Source organism: Peromyscus maniculatus, chromosome 1, assembly GCF_049852395.1.
Source record: "Peromyscus maniculatus bairdii isolate BWxNUB_F1_BW_parent chromosome 1, HU_Pman_BW_mat_3.1, whole genome shotgun sequence".
In the NCBI taxonomy this organism is placed as follows: Eukaryota; Metazoa; Chordata; class Mammalia; order Rodentia; family Cricetidae; genus Peromyscus; species Peromyscus maniculatus.
This window is the reverse complement of record NC_134852.1, coordinates 169364159-169388638: the sequence shown is the minus strand read 5'-3', so window position 1 is coordinate 169388638 and position 24480 is coordinate 169364159. Positions and strand designations below refer to the sequence as shown.

Here is a 24480-nt window from a genome sequence, read left to right as displayed (position 1 = left end):
AAGTGAACTGTTTATTCCATACTGGGCATAGCTTAAGCCTATGAGACCTCAAGGCCCACCCCCACAGTGATACACGTCCTCTAACAAAGCCATGCCTACTCTAACAAGGCCATACCTCCTAATAGTGCCACTCCCTATGACCAAGCATTCAAACACACAAGTCTATGAGGGCCATTCCTATTCAAACCACCACCACAGACCCTATCTGAAGACCATACTAGAGAGAAATAACATGTAAGGTTTTTCTTTGTCATTTGGAGCCATTTCTCCAGAATTTCCTGGGAGATTAAGGGTTCAAGAGGCTGGAGATGTAGCTCAATCGGGGGACTGCTTGTCAAGCATGCATGTGACTTGGGGTTTGACCTGTAGCACAACAGCATATTTACTACTGTAGTAGAGCACACATAATCCCAGGACTTGGGAGGCTGAGGCAGAATGACCTCAGTGAATTTCAAGTGAGCCTGGACTATACACATAGTAAAATTCTGTAACAAAAACAAAAGCAAAACAAAGAACAAAAAGCCAACTCAAAAGTTCATCCTGTTTCCCAAGTTCCTGAACACTGTCCAAGTACACAATTAACTTTGTTATTGTGTTGGATTTGGTGCTGGGATTGAAGCCAGGACCTCACACTGTGAAGTTCAGCCCCTACCACTGCACTATACACTACTCACCCACCCCCACTTCCCTTTCTAAGATGAGGGTCTTACTATGCTCATCAGGCTGGTCTCCTCAAACTTCTGGGCTGAAGTGACCTTGTTTCAGCCTCCCCAGGGCTAAAGCTCCAGGAACATGCTACCATTCCTGGCTTTCCCCAATTGTTATACAGCATGGCTATGCTGCCATTCTTATTTCTCTATATTCATTAGTCATTGAAAAAGTTCTAAGACTACCTGCCATCTATGGAAAACCTGTTCTCCATGTTTCTGACTCGTCCTTATGATGGCATCTCCTTTGGCAGCACTGATCTGTCATAGCTCAGTCTCTAAAGGTGAAACTGATTCTCCTCCTTTGGTCTCCCATCTGCTCCAAGTAAAGGGGGAATAGGAAAACGACAGAAATCTCATCAGGAAAGCAAAACTGTCCTCTTAACTTGAAAGCTACTGGTCCTTCCACATCCCTGTCACATAAGTGACAAGCTGCTAAGTCATCCCAGAAGAGGTGAGTGCTGAAATGGATTTGTATGTAGCAAACAGGCAAGAATGCCTCGCATCAATGTGTGGTTGGTGGCACAAGCCATGTTACAGAACTGTCTGAGGATTACAGAAGGGAGTCAGATTTAAACTTTTCTGGTTCTTTTAACTCCTAATGCTACAGGCATTAAAGAGAAGGGGGAATCTTGGCCAGGTTTGATGCACACTTTTAATCCCATCACTCAGAAAGTAGAGACAGGCAGATCTCTGTACATTCAAGATCTCTGTACATTCAAGGCCAGTCAGGGATTGTCTCAAAAAAGGGGGGGGGGGGGAGGGGAGAAGGGGCTGGAGGGGAATCCTTGAAGGCCAGGCTCTCAGTCATGCAGGCACCACTACTTGATCTACTCAGGATCATAAACACATCTTAAAGCAACAACCAGCTAGTAAATTTGAAACAGGTAAGACTGAAGCTGATGAGGAAGAGGAAAAAAGTAACACGTAGTCAAAATTTATTCCAAGGCCTAAAAACATTCAGACGAATCAAAATGGTACTATAATTTCTTATAATACAGCAACAATACAGAAGTCCAGAGAATTGACTAACCTCTAAACCACACACTGTATAATCCCAAAGCAACGACTGTTTAACAAAATGTGAGATGACATTAGCAATGAACTTTCATACACTTAATGAAACATAACAGTGAGCTAGTATTACTAAAAAAACCACAAATGTATTCTTGTACTTTCCATGTTTGTTTTTCACTTTGCTTCATAAATCCACTGATAATTAAGGCTTCTTTTAAGTACAGAATTTTCAACATCAAAAATTCCATTTTCAAGGCTAGGGATGTGGCTCAGTGGTAGAGCACTTGCCTAGTATTCCTAAGGCTGAGTGAGTTCCATCTCTCACCACAACCCATATGCATGCACATGTGTGTGGTGACTGCCTTCATATGCATACCCTTCCCACCAGCAAATCGGTTGCCATATAGCAAAAAATGATTCAATGTGCTGATGGGCACAAAATGATCTGTAATCCAACTTTAAAGAACTCAAGCCACCACAAGTTAGAATAAAAGGGAAACCGGGAGATATGAAGATATTTAGCTAAACCTTCTCCATTTCTGAAACTACAAGGACTCTTTTGGTGAGCATTAAATTATACTTAAGTAGCTGTTCATACAGAACTACACAGACATAATTTACTTTGAAAACATAGGACCACACTTTGTAAAAAATACTTCTACATCATCATTTAATTATTAGTTACCCTAAGGAGAAGACAAATATTTTGTGTTCTTTTAGGAAACTGTTACAGCCAAGCTTTGTGATGCATTCCTTTAATCCCAGTGCAGAGAGAGAGAGATGGATCTCTAGGACTCGTCTGAAGCCAGCCGGAGCTACATAATGGAAGTCTGTCTCAAAAGGAGAGAAAATTTTACACACACACACACACACACATACACCACACACACACACGGTTGTGTTCATTTCAATCCCAAGGAAGCCTATAAATGAAGTTGGGTTTTCTCCTAAAAATGCAATGCGTATATGCACCTGACCACCATTCACAAGGTAATGAATGGAATCGTGTACACACACATGCAATCTCTGAAACACATGGCTGTAGGATATTCCAAATGTGAATAACATCAATCACTTATAGGGGTAAAAATGAACCTCAGGGGGAAAAAAAAACACCCTTAAAGAGCAAGGCCATCTACTCTTTAAAAAGGCATTTTAACAACACAAAAAACAAGACACTGTATGACTTAGAGAAAAGGGATCTGGGGTCTAATTCAGTGTTGTTCCTGCCGATAAGGCCCTGTGCGGTCTTCAGTACTGTGCAGAAAAGCGAACGCCCTGATGTGGGACAATCGGGCCACTTCAAGCTGAAGTAGCTCCACACAGGCACTGGGACACTCAAATGAAGTGACTCAAAGCTCACAAGTCTGTCGGTCTGTAAAATATATTAATACACAACATAATAAAAATACACTGTAGACTTTCCTCCCCGGTAAGGTCCGTGTTGCATTTCCTGGGAACAGCCCCACTCAGCAGCGCCAGCACACATGGTTACGAGAACCGCAGCCAGTCTTCACTCCCCCAGTGACACTCAGACTTTATTTCCGCTACAAGACACTAGCTTCCTAGTGCTACATGGTAATCAACATATTACATTTAAAAAGTCTTGATTTTTGAATGAATCTTTTAGTACTACAGAACATGATGGAGCTAATAGCTGAAGAACACTTGATAGCTACAGACAAAGGTTCCATTTAAACTATGATGAAGGTGAGACTGTATCACAAGCTAGAGACACCACAGTGAGTGGACAGTTTCATCAGTGGCCATTCATAATTTTGCCTTTAGAAACTTTGAAGAAATTGTCATCTTTGAGTTTCAAATGTTCTGGTAAATCCAGTTGCTTTTTAGCTTCTTCAATATCACCTTGAATCGCTGAAATGAGTGACTCTGGAAGAAAAGAAGAAAAACTGCTAGTAATACATGTGACTCCTCTGGCTCAGCCCCTCCCCCACGGCCCTGGCAAGTGACAGGGGCTCCGCCAATGTCAGCACCCTGTCTTTCTCTAGGGAAAGTCAGTGCAATATAAAGTGTTCTCTTGGAAAGAAACGCTTCACATCACAGGGTTAGATTCTCTATACCAACAGGCACTCAGTGACACTGGAAGCAAATCTCCTAATTACTGTTTCTTTCTTTTTTTAATATTTATTGTTATTTTATGTGTATTGGCGTTTTGCCTGTATGTATGTCTGTATGAAGGTGTCAGATCTTGGAGTTACAGACAGTTATGACCTGCCATGTGGGTGCTGGGAATTGAACCTTGGTCCTCTGGAAGTGTTCTTAACCTCTGACCCATCTCTCCACCCCCCTAATTACTCTTTCTTACACTTCCAGCACCTGCTGCCCGGCCAGTCTTGCAGGCTCAGATGCCAGGTGCCATCATTAGCTAGCTAACTGCTATGACTTGGGTGTGCCCTGGAATTCATGTATTGAACAGTCCCCAAGGCTGGAAGTATTTGGAAGTGGAAACGCTGGAAAGTGACGCTGGAAAGTGACTGGGCCTCAGGGGCTGAATGGATTTATGAATACCCAGGGAGTGGCTGTGATAGAAGAACGAGCTCTTCCTAGTCCTCTTCTGTCCACCCTGCAATGCCCACCCACTGAGGCAGCAAGAAGGCCCTCACCAGATACTACCCACAAGCCTGGACCACTCCTGACTCCAGCTTCCAGAACTACGCACCAAATAAACAGCTGGTACTCAGTCAGACCAACAGAAAACAGACTAAGGCAAATTACCTAATCTCTGTGTATCAACTTCCTTATCAATGAGACAGGCATAGCAACACATCATATGGCTACTGTGGGTGAAAAGGGATTAACTTGCAAATGATACTTATAATAGTTCATAACATGCATTAAATGCTCAAATATATGTCCTGTCATCATGATCATGTAGTAGCAGCCATAACAGTAGTGAAGATTATTATAAATTCTTACCTAAAGAATCAAAGTTCTTTTCTGGTCTGAGGTAGCCAACAATGGCCACGTTGAGAATTTCTCCATAGAAGTCCTCTTTAAAGGTATGTATGATGTGGGTTTCCTACAAACAAATTGTTGAAAAGATTACCATGGTGTGTGAGGTGGGGGGTGACGCTGTAGAGATGGCTCAACAACCAGTTACAAGCGGGAGCTCCTATTCCAGAGGACCCAGACTTGACTCCTAGGATCCAGAGTATGACTCATAACTGTATGTAACTCAATTTCCAGGAGATCCAACTTCCTCTCTGGCCTCCTCTGACACCAGGCATGTACATGGTACACTTATATACATGCAGGCAAAACATTTATATGCATAAAATAAATGAACTTGGTTGGGCAGTGGTGGTCACGCCTTTAATCCCAGCACTTGGGAGACAGAGGCAGGTGAATCTGAGTTTGAGCCAGCCTGGTCTATACACAGAGTTCCAGGACAGCCAGGGCTACACAGAAAAACCCTGTCTCAAAAAAAAAAAAACTCAAAACCAACAACAACAACAAACAATAAGTAAATAATTTTTTGTTGTTTTTTCAAGACACGGTTTCTCTGTTACAGCTCTGACTGGCCTCGAACTTACTCTGTAGACCAGGCTGGCCTCGAACTCACAGAGATCCACCTGTCTCTGCCTCCCAAGTGCTGGGATTAAAGGTGTGCGCCACCTCCACCCAGAGAAAACCCAGTTTTAAAAAATAAAAACCTACAGCTCACCCTCTTTTCCTCCAGGCATGGTGCTCTTTCCCCTCCCCTTTCATTCACTGGGTAAGCACTCCACTACCACGCTGCTCTCTCTTTCCAGGCAGTCTTGGCTGCAGCCCAGGTAGCTGTGAGCTCCTCTGGGTTCTGCCTCCTGGGAACTGAGATTGCAAGCCTGTGCCTCCAGGCTGCTCAGAGCCTGAGATAGCTAACGAGGAGCCTCAGCTGCTGCACTGTTTCCCCAATTTAGAGAGAAGGACTTGGCACACATTCTCTTTTATATCCACATTTCAAAAAGACTCTTAAAAATAAGAGCAACAGAAAAACTAATGAGCTATTCTAACAGTTGATATGGTAACACCAAAAGCATTGGTGAAAATCTTGGAAACAGAGCTGGAGAAACAAGTGGTGCAGGCCTGTAATTCCAGCTTCCTGAGGAGGCTGTGATGTGAGGATCTTGCCTGCCTGGGCTACAGAGCAAATGCAAGGCCGCCTGGGCAACTTAGTGAAGCCATCCCAAAGAAAACAAAAGGGGGGCAGGCGTGGGATACAGCTCAGCGGTGAGGACTTGTTAGACATGGGCAGGGTCTCAGGCTCAGTAGGGGAAGAGGTACATAGGCCAATGCTTTGGAAATTCAGACATCGTGGTAAGGGCTCAAGGACAGGCAATGGCTCCTGTTAATTCCAGCACTCCAGGGCTGAGGCAACATTACTGAGTCAGATCACACTAAGTGACAGAGAGCCTCTCTCAAAAACAGGTGTGGCAAATGTCGTAACGGCTTAGTGGGTAAAGGTGGTACCAATCTAGAAGACCTGAGTTTGATCTCCAATTAGACTATTAAAAACACTAGCTATAAAAGAAAATGATGACCTGGGCTATACTAAAATTATAGGACAACACTATTTTATTAGGGCAAAAGACTTACTGGCAAGTAACAATATTAAAAATAAACAGCCTGTCCTGAACTGCATGAGCATCTTGAGTGGATAACTGAGTTTTTCCTATCAGAATTCTAGGCAGTCCAGAAATGGCTTGATAATGCTTACAGCCTCTCCTCCCTGTTCCTTCCACTCCCCAAGAAAACAAAAGCATGTTCGTGTCCTCTTACCAATTCTTATCTCTCCAACAATTATCACTCCACCCAAAAATCAGCACAGCCCAAACCCATAGGTTCAAGGTCATTACTGTCTATAAAAGCAGTTCTCAACCTGTGGGTTGAACCCCCCTTGGCAGCCCTCTATTTCCAAAAATATTTACATTATGATTCATAAGAGTAGAGAAATTACAGCTACAAAGCAGCAACGAAAATAATTGTATGGTTGGGGGTCACCACAGCATGGGGAACTGTATCAAAAGGTTGCAGTATTAGCAAGGTTGAGAACCACTGATCTCTTACATCAGCACTTAGCTCTGTGATTCTCGGTGACACACTTCTCTCTTATTACTCCTCAGAGCTAAAAATTCAGCATGCTGGCATAGGCCTAGCACCCTGGCACTCAGGAGTCAGAGGATGGCTTGTGAGTTCAAGGTCAGCCAGGGTTACACAGCAAGACCGTGCTTCAAAACAAAATTCTTCCACTGTTTTTTCATTTGATCTACAAAAGATTAACCCAAATCCAACAAGTATGTAAGCTGTGGGGGAAAAGCAGGGCAGAAAAAAAAAAAGGAAAAGGACTATGCCCTCCAGGTGATCTTAGAGAGAGAAGCCAAGAGGGTAGCTACGCAGAACACTGGCCTAGTATGCTATGGCCTCGGATATGATTCCCAGGGATGTTAAACAGAGAGAGAAAGAGAACAGGAATGAAGTTAAAGCACACTCAGTAAGCAATTGTCTAAAGGCAACCAAGCAGGTAAACTCTGATAAAATACTGTGGCAAAGACCAATTTTATGAAATGCTTTTTAAAGAACCTCACTTGTAAGCCTGTTTTATGGCCCACACCTGTAATCTTAACACTTAGAAGGCCGAGGCATGAGTATTTTGGGGTCCCGGGCTATCTGGTGAGTTCCAGACCAATCTGGGCTACACAGGAAGACCCCGTCTTAAACGGAAACAGCTGGGCGTGATAGAGCATGCCTTAATCCCAGCACTGGAGAGGCAGGGTCTGTTGGCTGAATCTTGAGTTCCAGGCCAGGTGCGTATCCATACAGATACAGACTTAAAAATAAGATATTTAATTTAATGGATTACACATGTCAACCAAAAAGCAGAGAGGTTAGTAGAGAATTATTACAAAAACCTGATCCAACTTTATACCTGCATGGGGAGACAGACGCTGTTCAAAGGAAACAGAGAACAAAAACATGTAGAAAAATAAAATATCCACTCAAATAAAAGGAAATACACGCTTGGGGGTGCAGCAGGAATGAAGTGGAAGTGTGGGACAGCACACAGCCCAGGCTAGTCTTTTTGTTTTGTTGTTGTTTTGAGACAGGGTCTCTATGTAGTCTTGGCTCCCCTGGAATTCACGACATAGACCAGTCTGCCTTCCGCCTCCCCCCACCTCCCAAGAGCTGGGATTAAAGGTGTGTGACACCACACCCGGTCACCCAGGCTTTCTTGAACTCATGACCCCTCAGTCTCAGCCTGAGGGGTAAAGTACCACCATGTCTGATACTTTACTTTAAACCCTTCAAGTATGCTGAGGAGTTCTGTGTGCATTTAACGGAGCAAAACGTGACTCTTACCATGGACTTTTTCACATTCTTGTAGTATGGGTTCCATCCTATGCTCACCACCATTTTATGGACATCTCCACTCCCGACACTGGCCCAACCGTAATAAATGCCAGTGGACACATCAGCTGGAAGATTGTCTACTACTTGTTCAGGAAAATTGGCTAAACAGAAGTAAAAAGATACTCAGTTACAATTTTCATATTAAATACTGATTAAAATCACATTAAAAGGTTAGCCTGAATCTTTACACTCTGACTTCCAGGATCTTTTCTAAGACTTCCAATCCAGTCCTCCATATTCTGGCTTGAATTTCTTCTCTTCAGGTACACAGGTTGGGAATGAGACACAAGGCAAGTGAATGACTGACTAGCTCAAAAAAAAAAAAAAAAACAAAAAAAAAAACAACAAAAAAAAACACACGAGCCGGGTGGTTGGTGGTGCGTATCTTTAATCCCAGCACTTGGGAGGCAGAGCCAGGAGGATCTCTGAGTTCCAGGCCAGCCTGGTCTGTAGAGCGAGATCCAGGACAGGCACCAAAACTACACAGAGAAACCCTGTCTCGAAAAACAAACGAAAATGTCCAAGTGGAAAGAATGACATAAAGTAAACGGGGAGGTTCATCAGAGATTACCCATATCTCTAGTCCCACTCAGGAGGCTATGACAGCGGCAGCCCGAGAAACCCAGCCTGTTAGAATTAAAACAGAAAGCCCCAGTTCTTTCCTAGTAACGCTAACCAGACTGAGTCACTTCAAAAGATTCTTAGCTTCAAAATACACAAACCCAAATCTCAAATTCAAAGACTGATTCAATGGGTCAAGAAACAGCCCGGGCATCATCTTTTAAGGACGGGCAGTCACGTCTTGACTACTAAAACTTACGGAGTCAGACCAAATAAACGTTGGCTCTCGTAGAACGACCCGTGTTGTCATTGATCACTACACAGTAACATCTGAAGAGAATAGAACTTTGAACAGCTTGAGAGTTCGGCCAATCCAACCTGCAGTACCTTCCCGGACCGGGCTCCGCAAGCTCGGCTTTTAGTGGCAGGAGTGCGGCTACCCGACTCCCTGCCCCACGGCCCGGAGCTCCAGGGCCCCGCGACGCGCTCACCTGTGGGGATGCCCAGCTGCTTGGAGCCGCGGCCGAAGCCGCGCACCACCTGACCGCGGCAGAAGAACGGCAGGCTCCTCATGACGCCGACCTCGGAGGATGCGGGCTGCTGCTCGCTCCGCGCCTGCGGCGGAGCCGCCGTGAGTGCGGCACCCGGGCCCGGGCCAGCCGGGGATCCCGCAGGAGCTAGGCTGGCGGAGCGGGACACCCACCGCTTACCGTTGCCTGCCGGCAGAGCAGCCTCCAGCCGCCAGAACTCGGCGAACGCTCAGCCGGAACTACGACAACCGCGGTGAACGCACAAGTCTGCGGCCCAGGCGACGAGCCTGCCCGGCTTCCGTAGCTCCCCCCACCCCGCGGTAGCCCCGCCTCCGCCGTTGCGGCCCCGCCCAGAGTCCTCGCTTCGTCGCGGCCGCGACCCCTCTCGTCCCTGGTCCAGCCCCTGTGGCTAAGGCCCCGCCCAGCGCACTCGCCCCGCCCAACGTCGTCGTGGCCCCGCCCCAGCCGCTACCCCTCCCCACTTCGTCCCTGGTCCAGCCCCTGAAGCTGAGGCCCCGCCCACTTTGTTGTGGCCCCGCCCTTGCCCGTGGCCCAGCCTCCTTTTCAGTTTTTTTAGACTGAGCTATGCAGAAATAAGCGTTGCTCACGGAATAGTTTCAGTTGTTCTATTTTTCCTCCACAAAGTTGTATAAAATTCTGCCTGCTCTTTGCATCTGCTTTCTTTTCCCTTACTTGTATGTAACTCTGAGAATGTTTAGCTGATGTTAAGAACATTCTCCTCTAGCCATGTGGTGGTGGTGCACGCCGTTAATCCCAGCACTTGGGAGGCAGAGCCAGGTGGATCTCTGTGAGTTCTGAGGCCAGCCTGGTCTACAGAGCGAGATTCTGGACAGGCACCAAAACTACACAGAGAAACCCTGTGTCAAAAAGAGAGAGAGAGAGAGAGAGAGAGAGAGAGAGAGAGAGAGAGAGAGAGGGAGGGAGGGAGGGAGGGAGGGAGGGAGGGAGGGAGGGAGGGAGGGAGGAAAGGGAGGGAGGGGGAGGGGGGAGGGAGGGAGGGAGGAGTAAAGTTTCCTTTCCTTGACGCTGGTATACTAACACAAAATGAGTATTTGTAACTAATTGTGAACATCAATTGAGATAACTCACGACCTTCGGACCATCCTAAAACAAGTATTTGTGGAAAGATCAAAGCACATTGCAAGGTGCTAGGGAATTAAGGAAACTAACTCTAACCCCAGGCCGCATGGGAAGCTGACACAGTAAACAGTCTAATAGAAGTCTTCAGAAAAGTTGAAAAGATTGGCTCTGAGTTTACCATTGTAGCCCTAGATAATCCATAGAATTTGAATACAGACCCTGTGACCTTGAGTAGCTGATGTATGAAAACTGTTTAACAAACTACCTCCCAAGTGCTGGGATTAAAGGCAAGCACCACCACGGCCGGGCTTATTTTTAAAAAATAAAATAGGGTATGGTGGCCCACGCCTTTAGTCCCAGGACTGCGGAGGCAGAGGCAGGTGAATCTCTGAGCTCAAGTTTAGCCTAGGCTACAGAGTGCCTGGACAGCCAGGGCTATGCAGAGAAACCCTGCTTTGGAAGAGAAAAAGAAAGAAAATATATAATGCTAGGTATGTGTCATACTATCTCATCTAATCATTACATCATCATTGAAGAAAGCATTCGTTGAAATTTAAAAAGAAAGCAAATTGGAGAATTTCTAAGAGGAAACTGTCAAGTCCTCCACCCCTCACCCTTGCCCCCCCCCCTTTTTTCTGAGGCAAGTTTTTGGCTGTGTAGCTCTGACTGACCTGAACTTGTTTTTATTTAGACCAAACTGGCTTTGAACTCATAGAGGTCTGCCTGCCTCTACCCACCAAATGCTGAAATTAATGGCATGTGCCACCACACCCAGCAAGGTCCATTTTCAAGTTGCTATTGACATGTGTTCCTATGGAGACTTACTGTATATTAATATAGGTATGGAAGAGAAAATTATGCTGGGTGGTGGTGGTGCATGCCTTTAATCCCAGCACTTGGGAGGCAGAGGCAGGTGGATCTCTGTGAGTTCGAGGCCAGCCTGGTCTACAAAGTAAGAGCAAGGACAGCCAGGACTGACTGTTACACAGAGAAACCCTGTCTCGGAAAAAAAAAAAAAAAAATCATGATCCTTTCCATCACATCTAGGTAGCCTTCCAAGGCTCTCTTTTACTCAAGAATGAAGTTGCCCTTCAGGGTTCTCTATGTGTTCAATGCTTTAGGTAAAAATCAAATCCGAATCCATCAATGTCACTTCAAAATGGGGGCAGGGGGAGGGAATGCTTGCAGGTACTCAGATGTGTAGGCCATGTGATTTATTATTTTTCACACTCATTAACAGTGTTCCAAGGCATTTGGTTCAAGAGATACATGACTGAGCTCCTTGGTTACCATCTCTTATGCAAATCCAGAGTGGGGAGAGGGAATATGTTTATTGTCAAGTTTAGTGCTTTGTAACACGAAAATATCCCAAATATTCCTAGTTCCCTTCTGAACTAGACTGGCAGCACCCAGCCGGCCTCTGCCTGCGGAGAAGGAGATCCTCCTGTGGCTGAGTTGTCTCTTCAGGAAGAAAGGTCACAGTACAGTTAACTGGGAAGCAGTGAAGGGAAGGATAGTAGATGAAGGAAAGATACCACCAATGGACAATTTCAAATTAATCTAAAGAACGTTTTTATATTAAGAAAAAAGCATACCAATTTTAAAAAAATAGAAAAAAACAGGCCAGGCCAAACTGTGCATGCTTTTAACCCCAGCACTCAGGGTTTGGGCCCAGCCTGATCTACATAGAGAGTTCCAGGTTAGCCAAGGCTACATGGCGAGAACTTGTCTCAAAAATAAATAAACAAATAAAAAGATAAGGAGATAACACTATACACCCATCAATATGGCTAATCTCCAACATGCTGATAACATTGACTACCAGGATGTGAATGGAAGGTTCTCTCTCTCACCCATTGATGATGGCAATACAAAATGGGGTAGCCAGTTCCAAAGGCTTCTTGGCAATTTATAAAACTAAACAGACTTTTTCTAGAAAGTCCAGCAGTTAAACCAGATGTGGTGGCACATGGCTGTACTCCTAGAACATAGGAGGCTGTGATGGAAGAATCTCATGATGCAGGCTAGCCTTTGAGAGCACACATAGAAAATGCTGCCTTTGACAGCAGACATAAAATCCTCCAAGAAGCTTTAGTATCAAAAAACACAGAATGTTTTATCGTATTATATAAATATATTTTGTGGTTCAAAGTTACAGAATTTACTTTGGGCAGTGCAGATTGACTCCGTGAGAGCACATTAACGTGAACACTGTGATGGAGGCTCACTGATGAACACACCCTACGTGGACAGGGGGATCCCAGGGAAGGAGTCATTTCCAGAGAGGGACTGAGCTCACCAGCTGATGCCAATCTTCACTGTAAGGATCTGTCCTTAATTACGTCACCAGCCTGCATCGGGTGTCCCAGCCTAAAAAGCGGGCAGGCCCTCTGTGCATCCCTTCCCCCCCCCCCACTCTCTTCTTTCCTTCCATCTGTTCTCTCTCTCTCTCTCTCTCCTCTCTCTCCTCTCTCTCTCCCCCTCTCTCCCTTCCTCTCCCTCTTCCCCTCCCCTCCCTCTCCCCCTCTCCCAATAAAGCTCTAAAAAGGTAACCATGGCTTGTGATTCTTCCCCTCTCTCCCAATAAAGCTCTAATAAGGTAACCATGGCTTGTGATTCTTCCGACCAACACTCTCGTCCGTTGGCATGGCCGCCGCTGGCGGCCGGCCACTAGCAGCTTCGGTACATAACCAACATTCACCAAACAACAATAAATGTTCAGGAGAAGGACAGGGCAAAGGGAAGGACTTGGGGGGCTTGTTGTTGTTGTTGTCTTTTTTGCTGTTCTGAAACAAGCTTTTACTCTGCAGCCCAGGCTATTCTCAGACTCCAGATCCTTGCCTCTGTCTCATGGGGTGCTGAGATGGGGGGCATGCAGCGCCAGGTCAGGTGGGAAAAGGGGTGTCCGGTCTCTAGGGTGGGAAATCATGGGGAAGTGGACAAACGACACCACAGCCTGTTGGTAAAGCCAGTCCGAGGAGCTTCCTCCGGGTCCATGTCTGGACTGGCATCTTCAGGGGTTAACTTCCTGGTAGAGTGAGGAGGAGGGCACCTTTGTCATTGTAAATCTATGCCCTGACTCTTGATATATAGGAAGGCAGACAGAGCTTGCTCTTAGCTCAGGTGATTTTTGTTTTAAGATTTCATTTTTTAATTATGTATATGCATTATGTCTGTGTAGGTGTAGGTGTGTGCTCATGAATGTCGTTGCCTGTGTAGGCCAGAGGGGGCAAATCCTCTGAAGCTGGAGTTACAGGATCTAGCTCATCTCAAACAATTTTTACGTCAAAGAAGTATAGTCACTTATTCTGATTTCCCTCAACAGACACTCAGTTCAATCACAGGAAATATACATACACACACACACACACACACACACACACACATATATATATATATATATATGTACAAATACTTTAATGATAGTGTTGTGGTGGTTTGAATAAGGATGGCTCCCATGGGCACATACAAGAGTTGCCTTGGTTATGGATCTCTCCCCAGCAACAGAACAGTGACTGAGACAACTACGAAAACTGCATTCATAACATATTTTAATGAAATTTGGATCAATTGCTTTTGTAAATTCTTGAAGCACACAAAAAAATTTTTTTAATTCTTTTTTTTAAGACATGGTCTCTTACCAGGTGATGGTGGCATACATCTTTAATCCCAGCACTTGAGAGGCAGAAGTAGGCAGATCGCTGTGAGTTCAAGGCCATCCTGGTCTACAGAGCTAGTTCCAGGACAACCAATTTTCTGCTACACAAAAAAACCCTGTCTTGGAAAAAAAAAACAAAAAACAAACAAACAAACAAAAAAAAAAACAACAGGGGCCAGGCAGTGGTGGTGCATGTCTTTCTCCCAGCACTCGGGAGGCAGAGCCAGGCAGATGTCTAAGTTCCAGGCCAGCCTGGTTTACAGAGCAAGATCCAGGACAGGCACCAAAACTACACGGAGAAACCCTGTCTCAAAAGAACAACAAACAAACAAACAAACAACCAAAAAAAAAAAAAAAAAAAAAAACAGGTTCTCACTGAGTACCTCTAGCTGACCCAGAATTTGCTACATAGACCGACTGGCCTCAAACTCACAGATACCTGCCAGTCTCTGCCTCCCAAGTGCTGGGACTAAAGGTGTGCACCACCATGTCTGGCTAGATGGATTTTTTTTAAAAAAAATCTGATCTGAGACTCTTGTACAAAGGAAGCTGAGACTGAGATCCTAGGACCTGCTGGACCCAGAAGGCGGTGGAGAATCTGTGACATATGTGGAGCCTTTGGCGATGGCCTTGTCACCCATGCTGGGAAGCTAAAAGGTCCCTGTCTGCGACCAAGTACATCATAAAAGCCTGTGGTGAGATGCTCGTGTAGCGGGTTGTTAAATATGCCTCTCATGTGGGAGGGCCGGATGTCAAAGACACTAATTAAAAGTTGTATAATCTGCCTGTGAGGACTGTAAACCGAAGTTTATGCTCCCTCACAGAATACTAGTCCTCTCTCTGGGAGATCCTAGTGTCAAGCAGGACCTGAAGGTGACATTTGTCCTGACAAAGTCTGATGTAAAGAGGTCTGAAGTTCCTCCGTTTCGTCATCCTGCTGCTTCAGTGGGGTATATACTTCAACTCCGGAGTAGCGAGACTACCCCAGTTCTCACCTGAGCACCGAAGGGGCGGTTGAGCACACACTGTTCTTTGTGTTTGTTTCTTCGTGTGTTTGGTTTCCCCAGAGAGATGCTTGGTGGTTGTTTGTGCAGTGGTGATGGGGAATGGGGTGCGGAGGGGGCGGGGTGGTGGATACAGTTTGAAATTCTTACTACATGCTATTTTCTACAGAGAAAATATTTTCCAGTTTTAAATCACCCTGGACTTTGGGATTATAACCTGTTTTTATGTTAAAAAACAAACAAACAAACAAACAAACATTTAAGTGGAAAATGCTGAGGGACCACTGAACTCGATGTTGTATTTACGTATCTATATCTGTATAAAATAATGATTATAAATATTTGTTTAAAAAAGTGAAGTGCAAATGTGAATTTAACAAGAAGTTGTAGATTTTCAACACTGTACACAAACTCCTTTGTTAGAAATAAATATTTATGCTTCAAAAAAGAAATTCTTACTACAAAACCCCGCAGGCATGCCATTCTTTGTTTATCCACAAGGTGGCACACTACTACTTTTTAAAAGACAATTTCACAGTCATTAGACTTTAGAAACCCAAGTGGAAAATCAAAGAGAAGGAATTTATTAGAGTGCCTCCCCCAGGCCAGGTGCCAGCCCGTCCTGATAAAGGTTGGCGTGTTACTGTATCAAGCACATAGGACGTGGTCTTTGGTGAGGTACAATCATCTCTCTCTGCCTCCCTAAGTGGGATATGCTAATTTAGTTTGGTTGGATTTGTTTAGGAATTTTTTTTCCTGGTCAGTGTGTTATTATTTATTTTTATTTTACATGCATTAGTGTTTTGCCTGCATGTAGAGTGTGGGGTTTTGTTTGTTTTTGTTTTTTACTTTTTGACGTTTTGAGACAGAGTTTCTCTAGCCTTTGCTGTCCTGGAACTCACTCTGTAGACTATGCTGGCCTTAAACTCAAAGATCTGCCTGCCTCTGCCTCCTGAGTGCTGGGACTAAAGGCATGTGCCACCACCTCTGGGCTTTCTTTCTTTCTTTCTTTATTTATTTATTTATATTTATTTATTTATTTATTTATTTATTTATTTATTTATTTATTTGAGACAGGTTCTATGTAGACTGGTTTCAAACTTGAGTTCCTGCTGCCTCAGTCTTTGTTTAGGAATATTTTTGTTGCTTGTTTTTTGACAGAGTTTCTCGTAGCTTGGGATGTCTTCAAACCAAGGCTGACCTACCGACTCCTGGTCCTGTGACTTTCCATCCCCTCCTAAATGCAGGTGACCAGTTCTAGGGGCTTCTCCATACTAAACGAGCGCTCTCTGAGCTGAGCTGAGCCAGCCATCCTGTACTCTTTTGCTTTGTTTTGTTTTTCCACACAGGGTTTCTTGGTGTAGCCCTGGCTGTCCTGGAATTCACTCTGTAGACAAGGATGGTCTCGAACTCAGAGATCTACCTGCGTCTGCCTCCCCAGTGCTGGGATTAAAGTCGTGCACCACCACAGCCACCCAGCATATCAAAACTATTTCTTAACATGGGTAAAAATGGTTTGCCCCGGCAGGCAATGTTGGTAGCATCTTCTGAACTGTGGTGGTCTCTAAGGGGGCACTAGGGTTGGTAGAGGAATTCAAGAGGGTACTGTTTCCCCTAGTGAAGTAAATATCCATTCTCATTGATAGGCAAAAGTCAGATTATAGTATCTTGTTTAATGTTGTGAATGTAATCCAGCACTTTAATAATACCTTAAAAGTCTTTGCACCTTTCAAAAGTGAGATAGAATCTGACCCCAAGTTCCAAGACAATAACTGGGCTACTGGCACAGTTGCCAGAGGAGATTGGTGACTTTAGTGTAAAGATGGACTTAGGGGATGTCCAAAATACATAACAAATAAGAATCCTTTCTCTTCAAAAAAAAACTTACTTCTATTTTATGCATATGAGTGTTTGCCTGTATATTTGTCTGTGTACAAACCGCATGCATGTCTGATGTCCTCAGAGGCCAAAAGAAGGCACTGGAGCCTCTGGAACTGGAATTACAGGTGCCTGTGAGCCACCATGTGGGTGCTGGGAATCGAACCCAGGTCCTCTATACGAGCAGCCAGTGCTCTTCACTGCTGAGCAATCTGTCCAGCCCCAAATAACAAATTCTCTTTAATATCAAAATGGAAAGAAGCCAAATGGATTTAAAAAAACCTGTTCTGTTCTGAAGAACACTTTGAGCAGCATGAAGCTGGAGATTGACAGCCAGGTCTTTTTGTTTCCTGTTCAGAACACAAAGGTCAAAAGTTTCATATTGGTTAAGGAAAAGATGAATCATTTGCCCTAATCCAGAAACCAGTAACAACGAAGTCAGGCAACTCTTACCAAAACCAACAGTCAAACGCACTTTTTCCAGAACATTAAATAAAAATACATTCAACCATCACCAAAGCTCACATGGAGAAAAGAAATCATCAAAAGGCTAATAAGAAATAGTACTTTAAAAAAAAGCATTTTATAGATCTGACTATCAAGCCTAGGGCTTCAAACATGCTAGCCAAGCATGCTATTATGGAGTTGTATCTCTAGCCTTCAAAAATTTTAACACTTTACTCAAAGCATGAGTGCCAAATTTAGGCAACTTGTTAAATTATTATGAAAATAAAATAAGCTTCACATTTCAGGATATGTATCACATGAGGTCCATCTAGAATAAATGCTTAAATATGAAAATGTACTCAGTGTCTACATGGGAACAACAAATGGTAAAAGTAGCTTCATCTGGTGGCTTACACCTGCAATCCTAGCCATCCAGAGCCTGAGGCAGAAGGATCACAAGTTCGAGAACAGCCTGAGTGAGACGACGTCTCAAAAACACAAAAGTAAGTGAATAAATAAATAAATGTTATTGGTAAATTATAGTTATTGTCTATTAGACATACAAACGTTTGCACACATCTTAGGATACCCTGTGCAGAAAACAATAAGTGAAAATATTGTTTCTTTGATTAAATAAAAATTCTTCATGTAAACAAAGTCCTAAACTTTGTCATATGGAAGTTAAGTAAAATAATTACCTGGGCAACATTCATGATGAGCAATCTAGAGTATAATAAATCCTTATAAATCAATCATTTTAAAATCCCAGTAAAATGATACGACATAAAGGCATACAAATATTCAATAGCAAAGTCAATGGATAATAGTTTATGAATAAATTTCCAGTGCCACTTTTGGGTTGAATTATGCCATCCCCAAATCTGTACTTTGAAGTCAGGTTTCCAGTTCCTCAGAGTCTGAAGGCATTTAGAAATAGAGTTTTGGAAGTGCTGGGGATTGAACTCAGGACTTTGCATGTGCTAGGCAAGCTCTTTACCAGTGAGCTATTGCTCCAGCCTTCTGTGCTTTATTTTGAGACAAGATCTCACTATGCTGCTCAGGCTCCTTTTCTTCTCTTTCTACTTTTTTTGCTGTTATTGTTTGTAGTGATGTTTGTCCTGGTGGAGTTGGTGTTGTTCCTGGTGTTTTGTTTCTTTTTTTAAGTACTGGGGATTGAGCCTAAGGCCTCATATGTGATAGGCACACACACACACACACACACACACACACACACACACACACACATACACACACACCTAAGAACAATTAAAGAAAAAGAGGCCACGGATTTGAGAGAGATGGGAGGAGGAGAGCTTCATAGAAGGGTTAGAGGAAGGAAATGGAAGAGGGTGATGTAATTATAGTAGAATCTCAAAAATAAAGAAGGTTATAGTGAAAAATTAGTAGAGCAGGCTGTAATCCTAGTACAACCTCTGTCTCTATATGAGAAAGAAATTCAGACAGAGGGAAGATCACGGGAAGACATAGAAAACAGATATTGCTGGCCGAAGAAAGAGGCTTCAGCAGACACCGCCCTGTCCGTTATCTCCAGACACCACCCTGTCCACCATCTCCAGACACCACCCTGTCCACCATCTCCAGACACCACCCTGTCTGTTATCTGCAAACACCACCCTGTCCACCATCTCCAGACACCACCCTGTCCATCATCTCCAGACACCACCCTGTCCATCATCTCAAACACCACCCTGTCCACCATCTCCAGACACCACCCTGTCCACCATCTCCAACACCACCCTGTCCATCATCTCCAGACACCACCCTGTCCACCATCTCTAACACCACCCTGTCCACCATCTCCAGACACCACCCTGTCCACCATCTCCAGACACCACCCTGTCCACCATCTCCAGACACCACCCTGTCCACCATCTCCAACACCACCCTGTCCACCATCTCCAGACACCACCCTGTCCACCATCTCCAGACACCACCCTGTCCACCATCTCCAGACACCACCCTGTCCACCATCTCCAGACACCACCCTGTCCACCATCTCCAGACACCACCCTGTCCACCATCTCCAACACCACCCTGTCCACCATCTCCAGACACCACCCTGTCCACCATCTCCAGACATCATCCTGTCCACCATCTCAAACACCACCCTGTCCACCATCTCCAGACACCACCCTGTCCACCATCCCCAGACACCCAGCCTACAGAGCAGTAAGAACAAATGTGCTATGATCATAATCAAAATACATACATTACAACAGCAGCTTCAACTCTCAATTTGGCAAAAATATATAACAAGCAACTGTGTTGGCAAAGGGATCACATTCTGTGGGAGTATTTGTGTTTTGACTTCAGGATAGCAGCCCACTGTGTAGCCCAAGCTGGCTTCAGCTGCCTGTGTGTCAGGATTACAAGTCTGTGCCACAACATCTAGTTTCCGAGGTTGTTATATTGAGACAGACGAGGAAGAGTCACCCCTCCCTGGGGCACTGGGCAGGTGCTGGGCATTATTAAATCTACTACCGGCTGGTGAGATGGCTGAGTAGGTACAGGCATTTATTGCCAAACCTAACCACCTGAGTTTGATCCCAAAGAAGGACTCGTGTGGCAAAGGGCAAAAACCAGTTCCTCTGACCTCCACACGGCATACCTGCATATCTCCCAACACACACACACACACACACACACACACACACACACACACACACACACACACACACACGAAATAAATGTAATTTAAAACATCTCTGTTCATGTTAACGATAAACTCTTCCCTTTATCCCCTTCCTTATTTCTTCCCTTCCCTTCTCTTCTCATTTTTCTTTTCTTGTGTTTTTACAACAGCTCAGACTTGAACTTTCTGCCTCAGCTGCCTGAGTATTAAGATTGTAGGTGTGCACTGCCAGGCCTGGGAACAACAAGTTCTTGTAAATAGTCTCTCTGGTGTTTATATCCAAAGATGTTGGGGAATGGGGTAATGTGACACCCTAATTGGGAGCTGCTGGACTCTTGAGGCTCTGTCGATCTGGAGCCAAACAGCCTGCCAGGCTTCCTTTGTGTCCACACTAGCCATTTTGACTGTTTCATGGACACAACAAGGGAATATGATAATGGATGGCAGCAGCTGCTTGCTCTGATTCCTGAAGGTGCTCCCTCCCTCCAGTACAAAAAACACATAGGAATGCTGAGAAACATACATTTACACACACAGAAAACCCATAAAAATAGAATTGAAAATCATGTACATAAGCAAAAGATTTGTAAAGTAAAAATAAATAAATGCCCAGATAAAACAGTATGATATAGGATGTCTATATATTAAGCCTTCCAAAAGTACCATTGAGTTTACTTTTTGTTGGCCATCTACTGCTGGGCATGGGACCTGCCCTTAAATGTTGTTTGTATATCCCATGTCATTCTGTTGGAGAAAACTAATTTTTCCTTTGTGAGCAGTTATCATCAGAGATAGCTTCTGGGTTAGGGATGAGGGCTTATGTCTATCCATCTCTCGGCACCTCACCAGTTCCTTTTATAAAGAAAGGATCTCACTGTAACTAGAGTTTTCCTGCCTTGCCCACAGTCAAGCCAAATCTTTGTCACCTGCCAGTCCCACAGCCGCTCAGACCCCACCAAGTAAACACAGAGACTTATATTGCTTACAAACTGTATGGCCATGGCAGGCTTCTTGCTAACTGTTCTTACAGCTTAAATTAATCCATTTCCATAAATCTATACCTTGCCACGTGGCTCGTGGCTTACCGGCATCTTCACATGCTGCTTGTCATGGCGGGGGCTGGCAGTGACTCTTCCGCCTTCCTGTTCTTTCTTTTCTCCTCTCTGTTAGTCCCGCCTATACTTCCTGCCTAGCCACTGGCCAATCAATGTTTTATTTATTGACCAGTCAGAGTAATTTGACATACAGACCATCCCACAGCATCTCACTATGTAGCCATGGTTGGTTTAGTACTCATTATGTAGCCTGAGTTAGCGTTGAACTTGTGGCCATCCTCCTGCCTCAGCCTCCTTAGTGCTGAGATTACAGGTGTAAATCACCTTGCTTAGTTCAGGTTTGATCAATTAAAATTCATTTTTGTAGATGGTATAAGATAGGAGTTGAGTTTTACTTTTCTGCATGGGTAACAGTTGTCTAACATCATGTTTTGGAAAAACAGCATTGAATTGCTTTGACAACCTTGTTAGAAATCAACTGATCACATGTACAAGGTGAAATAGAGTATTTTCTTTGTGCCGGCTTAAATTTTTTTTTTTTAAGATTTGAAAGTAGTAAAATTCATTTCTTTTGGGTTTTTGTTGCTGTTTTTAAAGTCTCTTTTCCCTTCAGATGTTGTCCCCAGGTAAAGACCCTAGCCACCGACATTTCTGACCTTCGGTGTTTCTATTTGGGTGTTCTCATGATTCACTGAGTTCAGGACTTCACTGGTGCAACCAGCAGAATTCGGGTGAAACCAGTAGTTACTTCAGAGAGAAGGGTGAGGCCTGGAGGAAACAGCTTCACTGCCCTTTTTCTTGGAACCTGGGTGCATTACCCCGCCCAACACCACTACCACCAACACACACACACACACACACACACACACACACACACACACACACACACACACATTTACTGTGCCAGCAATTTGGGAGTTCCTCTGAGCTTGTGTCCAGAGCTTTTCATTAAAGTTTTATTATCTGGGCATCATGTGTTTAATTGCTGTTTGCATCACTGAAATCAGTCCCCACCCTCATGCCCTCTCAGACTGACGGCCATGTCTCAACTCTCAAAGCAAGTGGTGAGTTAGTTTGTGGTGTCCAGTCGCCAAACTGGCTGAAGACATTCCCATCTTTCAGGAACTTCTAATCAAAGTGTTATCAGAAACCTGCTCCAAGCAAACCAATTCCATACTATACGGAATGAACTATACTAAAAGTACACACACACACACACACACACACACACACGTGTGAGGGACTCTACACTTCAGTTATGTAGTGAAGACTTGGGTGACTAAATTTAGAACTTGTCGATGTCTGGTTAGGTATTACTTCTCGAGGCCAGGCAGGAGGCTGAGTGGTGGGTTAAAGGTGAGGTTTTACCCACTGCATTTTCTAGTGGCTGTGACTCCTGGCGAGCCCTTACTTTTCAATCCTTGAGGAGCAGTCCTAATCCTTCCCGGCTGTTGTGAAGCACTACTGAGCTTATGCCTATGAAAGGACTTTGTAACCCATAAGTTCCTAGGGGAATAAAAAACATGGTTGGCATTTTACAGTAGTAATTGTTCCAGAAGCATGGCAGCATGAGAGAGTACCTGAGCCCTGAATTACGATCACCACGTTCTCCACTTTCTATTTCCACCTGCAGATGAACCTGCCCAGAAGTGCCCAAAATCCATCTACCTCAAGGTCACCAATACAGAGCCCAGCTCCCTTGCTCATTCAAAGAGAAAAGCCTTGAATTGTGTGACCCTGAATAAATTAACATTGTGTAAGTATGTGACCTAAGAGCTACTGTCAGTGGGCAGAGCAGGGCAAGGTGGTAAGCAGTGTTGGGGAGAAAACAGGCTTTGGTTGGGATTTATTTTCTGGGGAAATGGTATTTACTCAACAAGGGTAAACTGAGTAGCCTCGTGTTTAGTGGATTTTCAGGACATTCTTGCAACAAACAATAGGATTCTTTTCCATATCATCTTTCTGGGTAAGAATTTAATCCCAGGATTAAAAGTCAAGTAAGGGCTCACAGTAAGTTTTGTGTGTATAGACAGCAAACTACTTTGATTTCTCAAAAGTATTTTCTTTAAATAACTTCTTTCAATCCAGTATTCTCATAACACATTTAATCATAGTACACTTTCCTTGTAATACTTTCAATGTTTTAGAAAGCATCTCATGATAGATACCACACCAGGAAATGATTTCCATGGGAGTGTTTGTGAGTCAGTGTTCTCAAAGTGGGGAGGGGTGGTTCCCACACAGGTAGAATCACTGGGGAGAGCCAGGCTTCACCTACTCAATCAGAAACTCTGATGGGGTCAGCAGTCTGGGCTCAGTTCATCTCTGGAAGACTGACAAAGACCGCAGTTTGATACTGTTCCCACCCCCCACCCTCTGCTCACTCCTACCCTCAGTGCTGCAGAGGGAAGTCTAGGGCCTCCTGCCTGCTAGACAGTCTCTGTGGTACTGAGCGCTATGCCCAGCCCCACAGGCCAGGGGCTGACCACAATGCTGTCAGCATTCTGAGAACTCTCTAACTTCTCCCTTCTGCCTTTTTTTCTGCCCAGTGAAGAAATGAAATGTGTATGCCTAAGCAGCCTGATACCTTGTGGTTTTTTTTCAAGCCAATAGGCTTTTAATAGTTATCTGTATTCCTTAAATAGACACGAAGGTAATAAATTAAAAAACAAATTAAGCCATTGTGTTCTTTAAATATTTACCCTTGTTTCCTTAGTAGAGATGGGAGTAAAGAACGGAAAGAACTTAAACTATTATGTTCTTTTCTTTATACTGTGATTCACCTCTCTGCTTTCACTTCTTTGAATTCTTAGAGAACAATACCCGCCTTGCTCTAGCATTAGTACAGTAATGAAGGATGTAAAATCTATTCAAGAATTTCGAAAGGTCTGGACTGCGGTGGCACAAGCCTTAGGAGGCAAAGTTCAAGGCTAGCTGGTCTACATGGTCAGTTCCAAGACAGCCACAGGCAGGGCTACACAGAGAGACCCTGTCTCAAAAAACAAACAAAACACAACAAAAATAATTAATTAATTAATTAATTAATTAATTAATTAAACCAACAAAAAATAGAATTTAGAAAGAAGCTGGAAGAGAGGGTTTGTGTGGCTTGGGACCAAGATTCACTTTCAAAAGCAAAAAAACACACCCAAGACAGCTAGCTTATCACCCACATCTCGGCGTGGCTTAGCCTCTTTCTTCTGGCTCCTAGTTCCACACCTAGCCTCTGATTGCTTCTTCTGGAGAATTTTCAGTTTGATTTCCTCTCACCAGTTAATACAATTATCAAGGAAACTGAAGGAATTATACTGAAGCTAAAGACTTTGTTTGCCTTAGAACAAAGAGTCCACGGTTCTCAAGCTTCACTTGAGCTGCGCTGAAATGTGACACCAGTTTACAGGTCCTCAGTCTTTAATAATGGGCAGGAACCCTGAATTACAATGACATCATGTTCCCACTTT

At 44.1% G+C, this 24480-nt stretch overlaps 1 protein-coding gene across 1 annotated transcript; it reads right to left on the bottom strand.

Moving 5' to 3' along the window:
* Positions 1 to 1628: 1628 nt before the first annotated feature.
* Positions 1629 to 9651, bottom strand: Rfk (riboflavin kinase). Its single transcript, XM_006995972.4, has 4 exons — positions 9185 to 9651; positions 8082 to 8233; positions 4662 to 4764; positions 1629 to 3614 (listed from the first exon to the last, which is right to left on the bottom strand). Exons 1-4 carry the CDS (start codon positions 9264 to 9266, stop codon positions 3484 to 3486), a joined length of 468 nt encoding a protein of 155 aa, XP_006996034.1. The 5' UTR covers positions 9267 to 9651; the 3' UTR covers positions 1629 to 3483.
* Positions 9652 to 24480: the final 14829 nt, after the last annotated feature.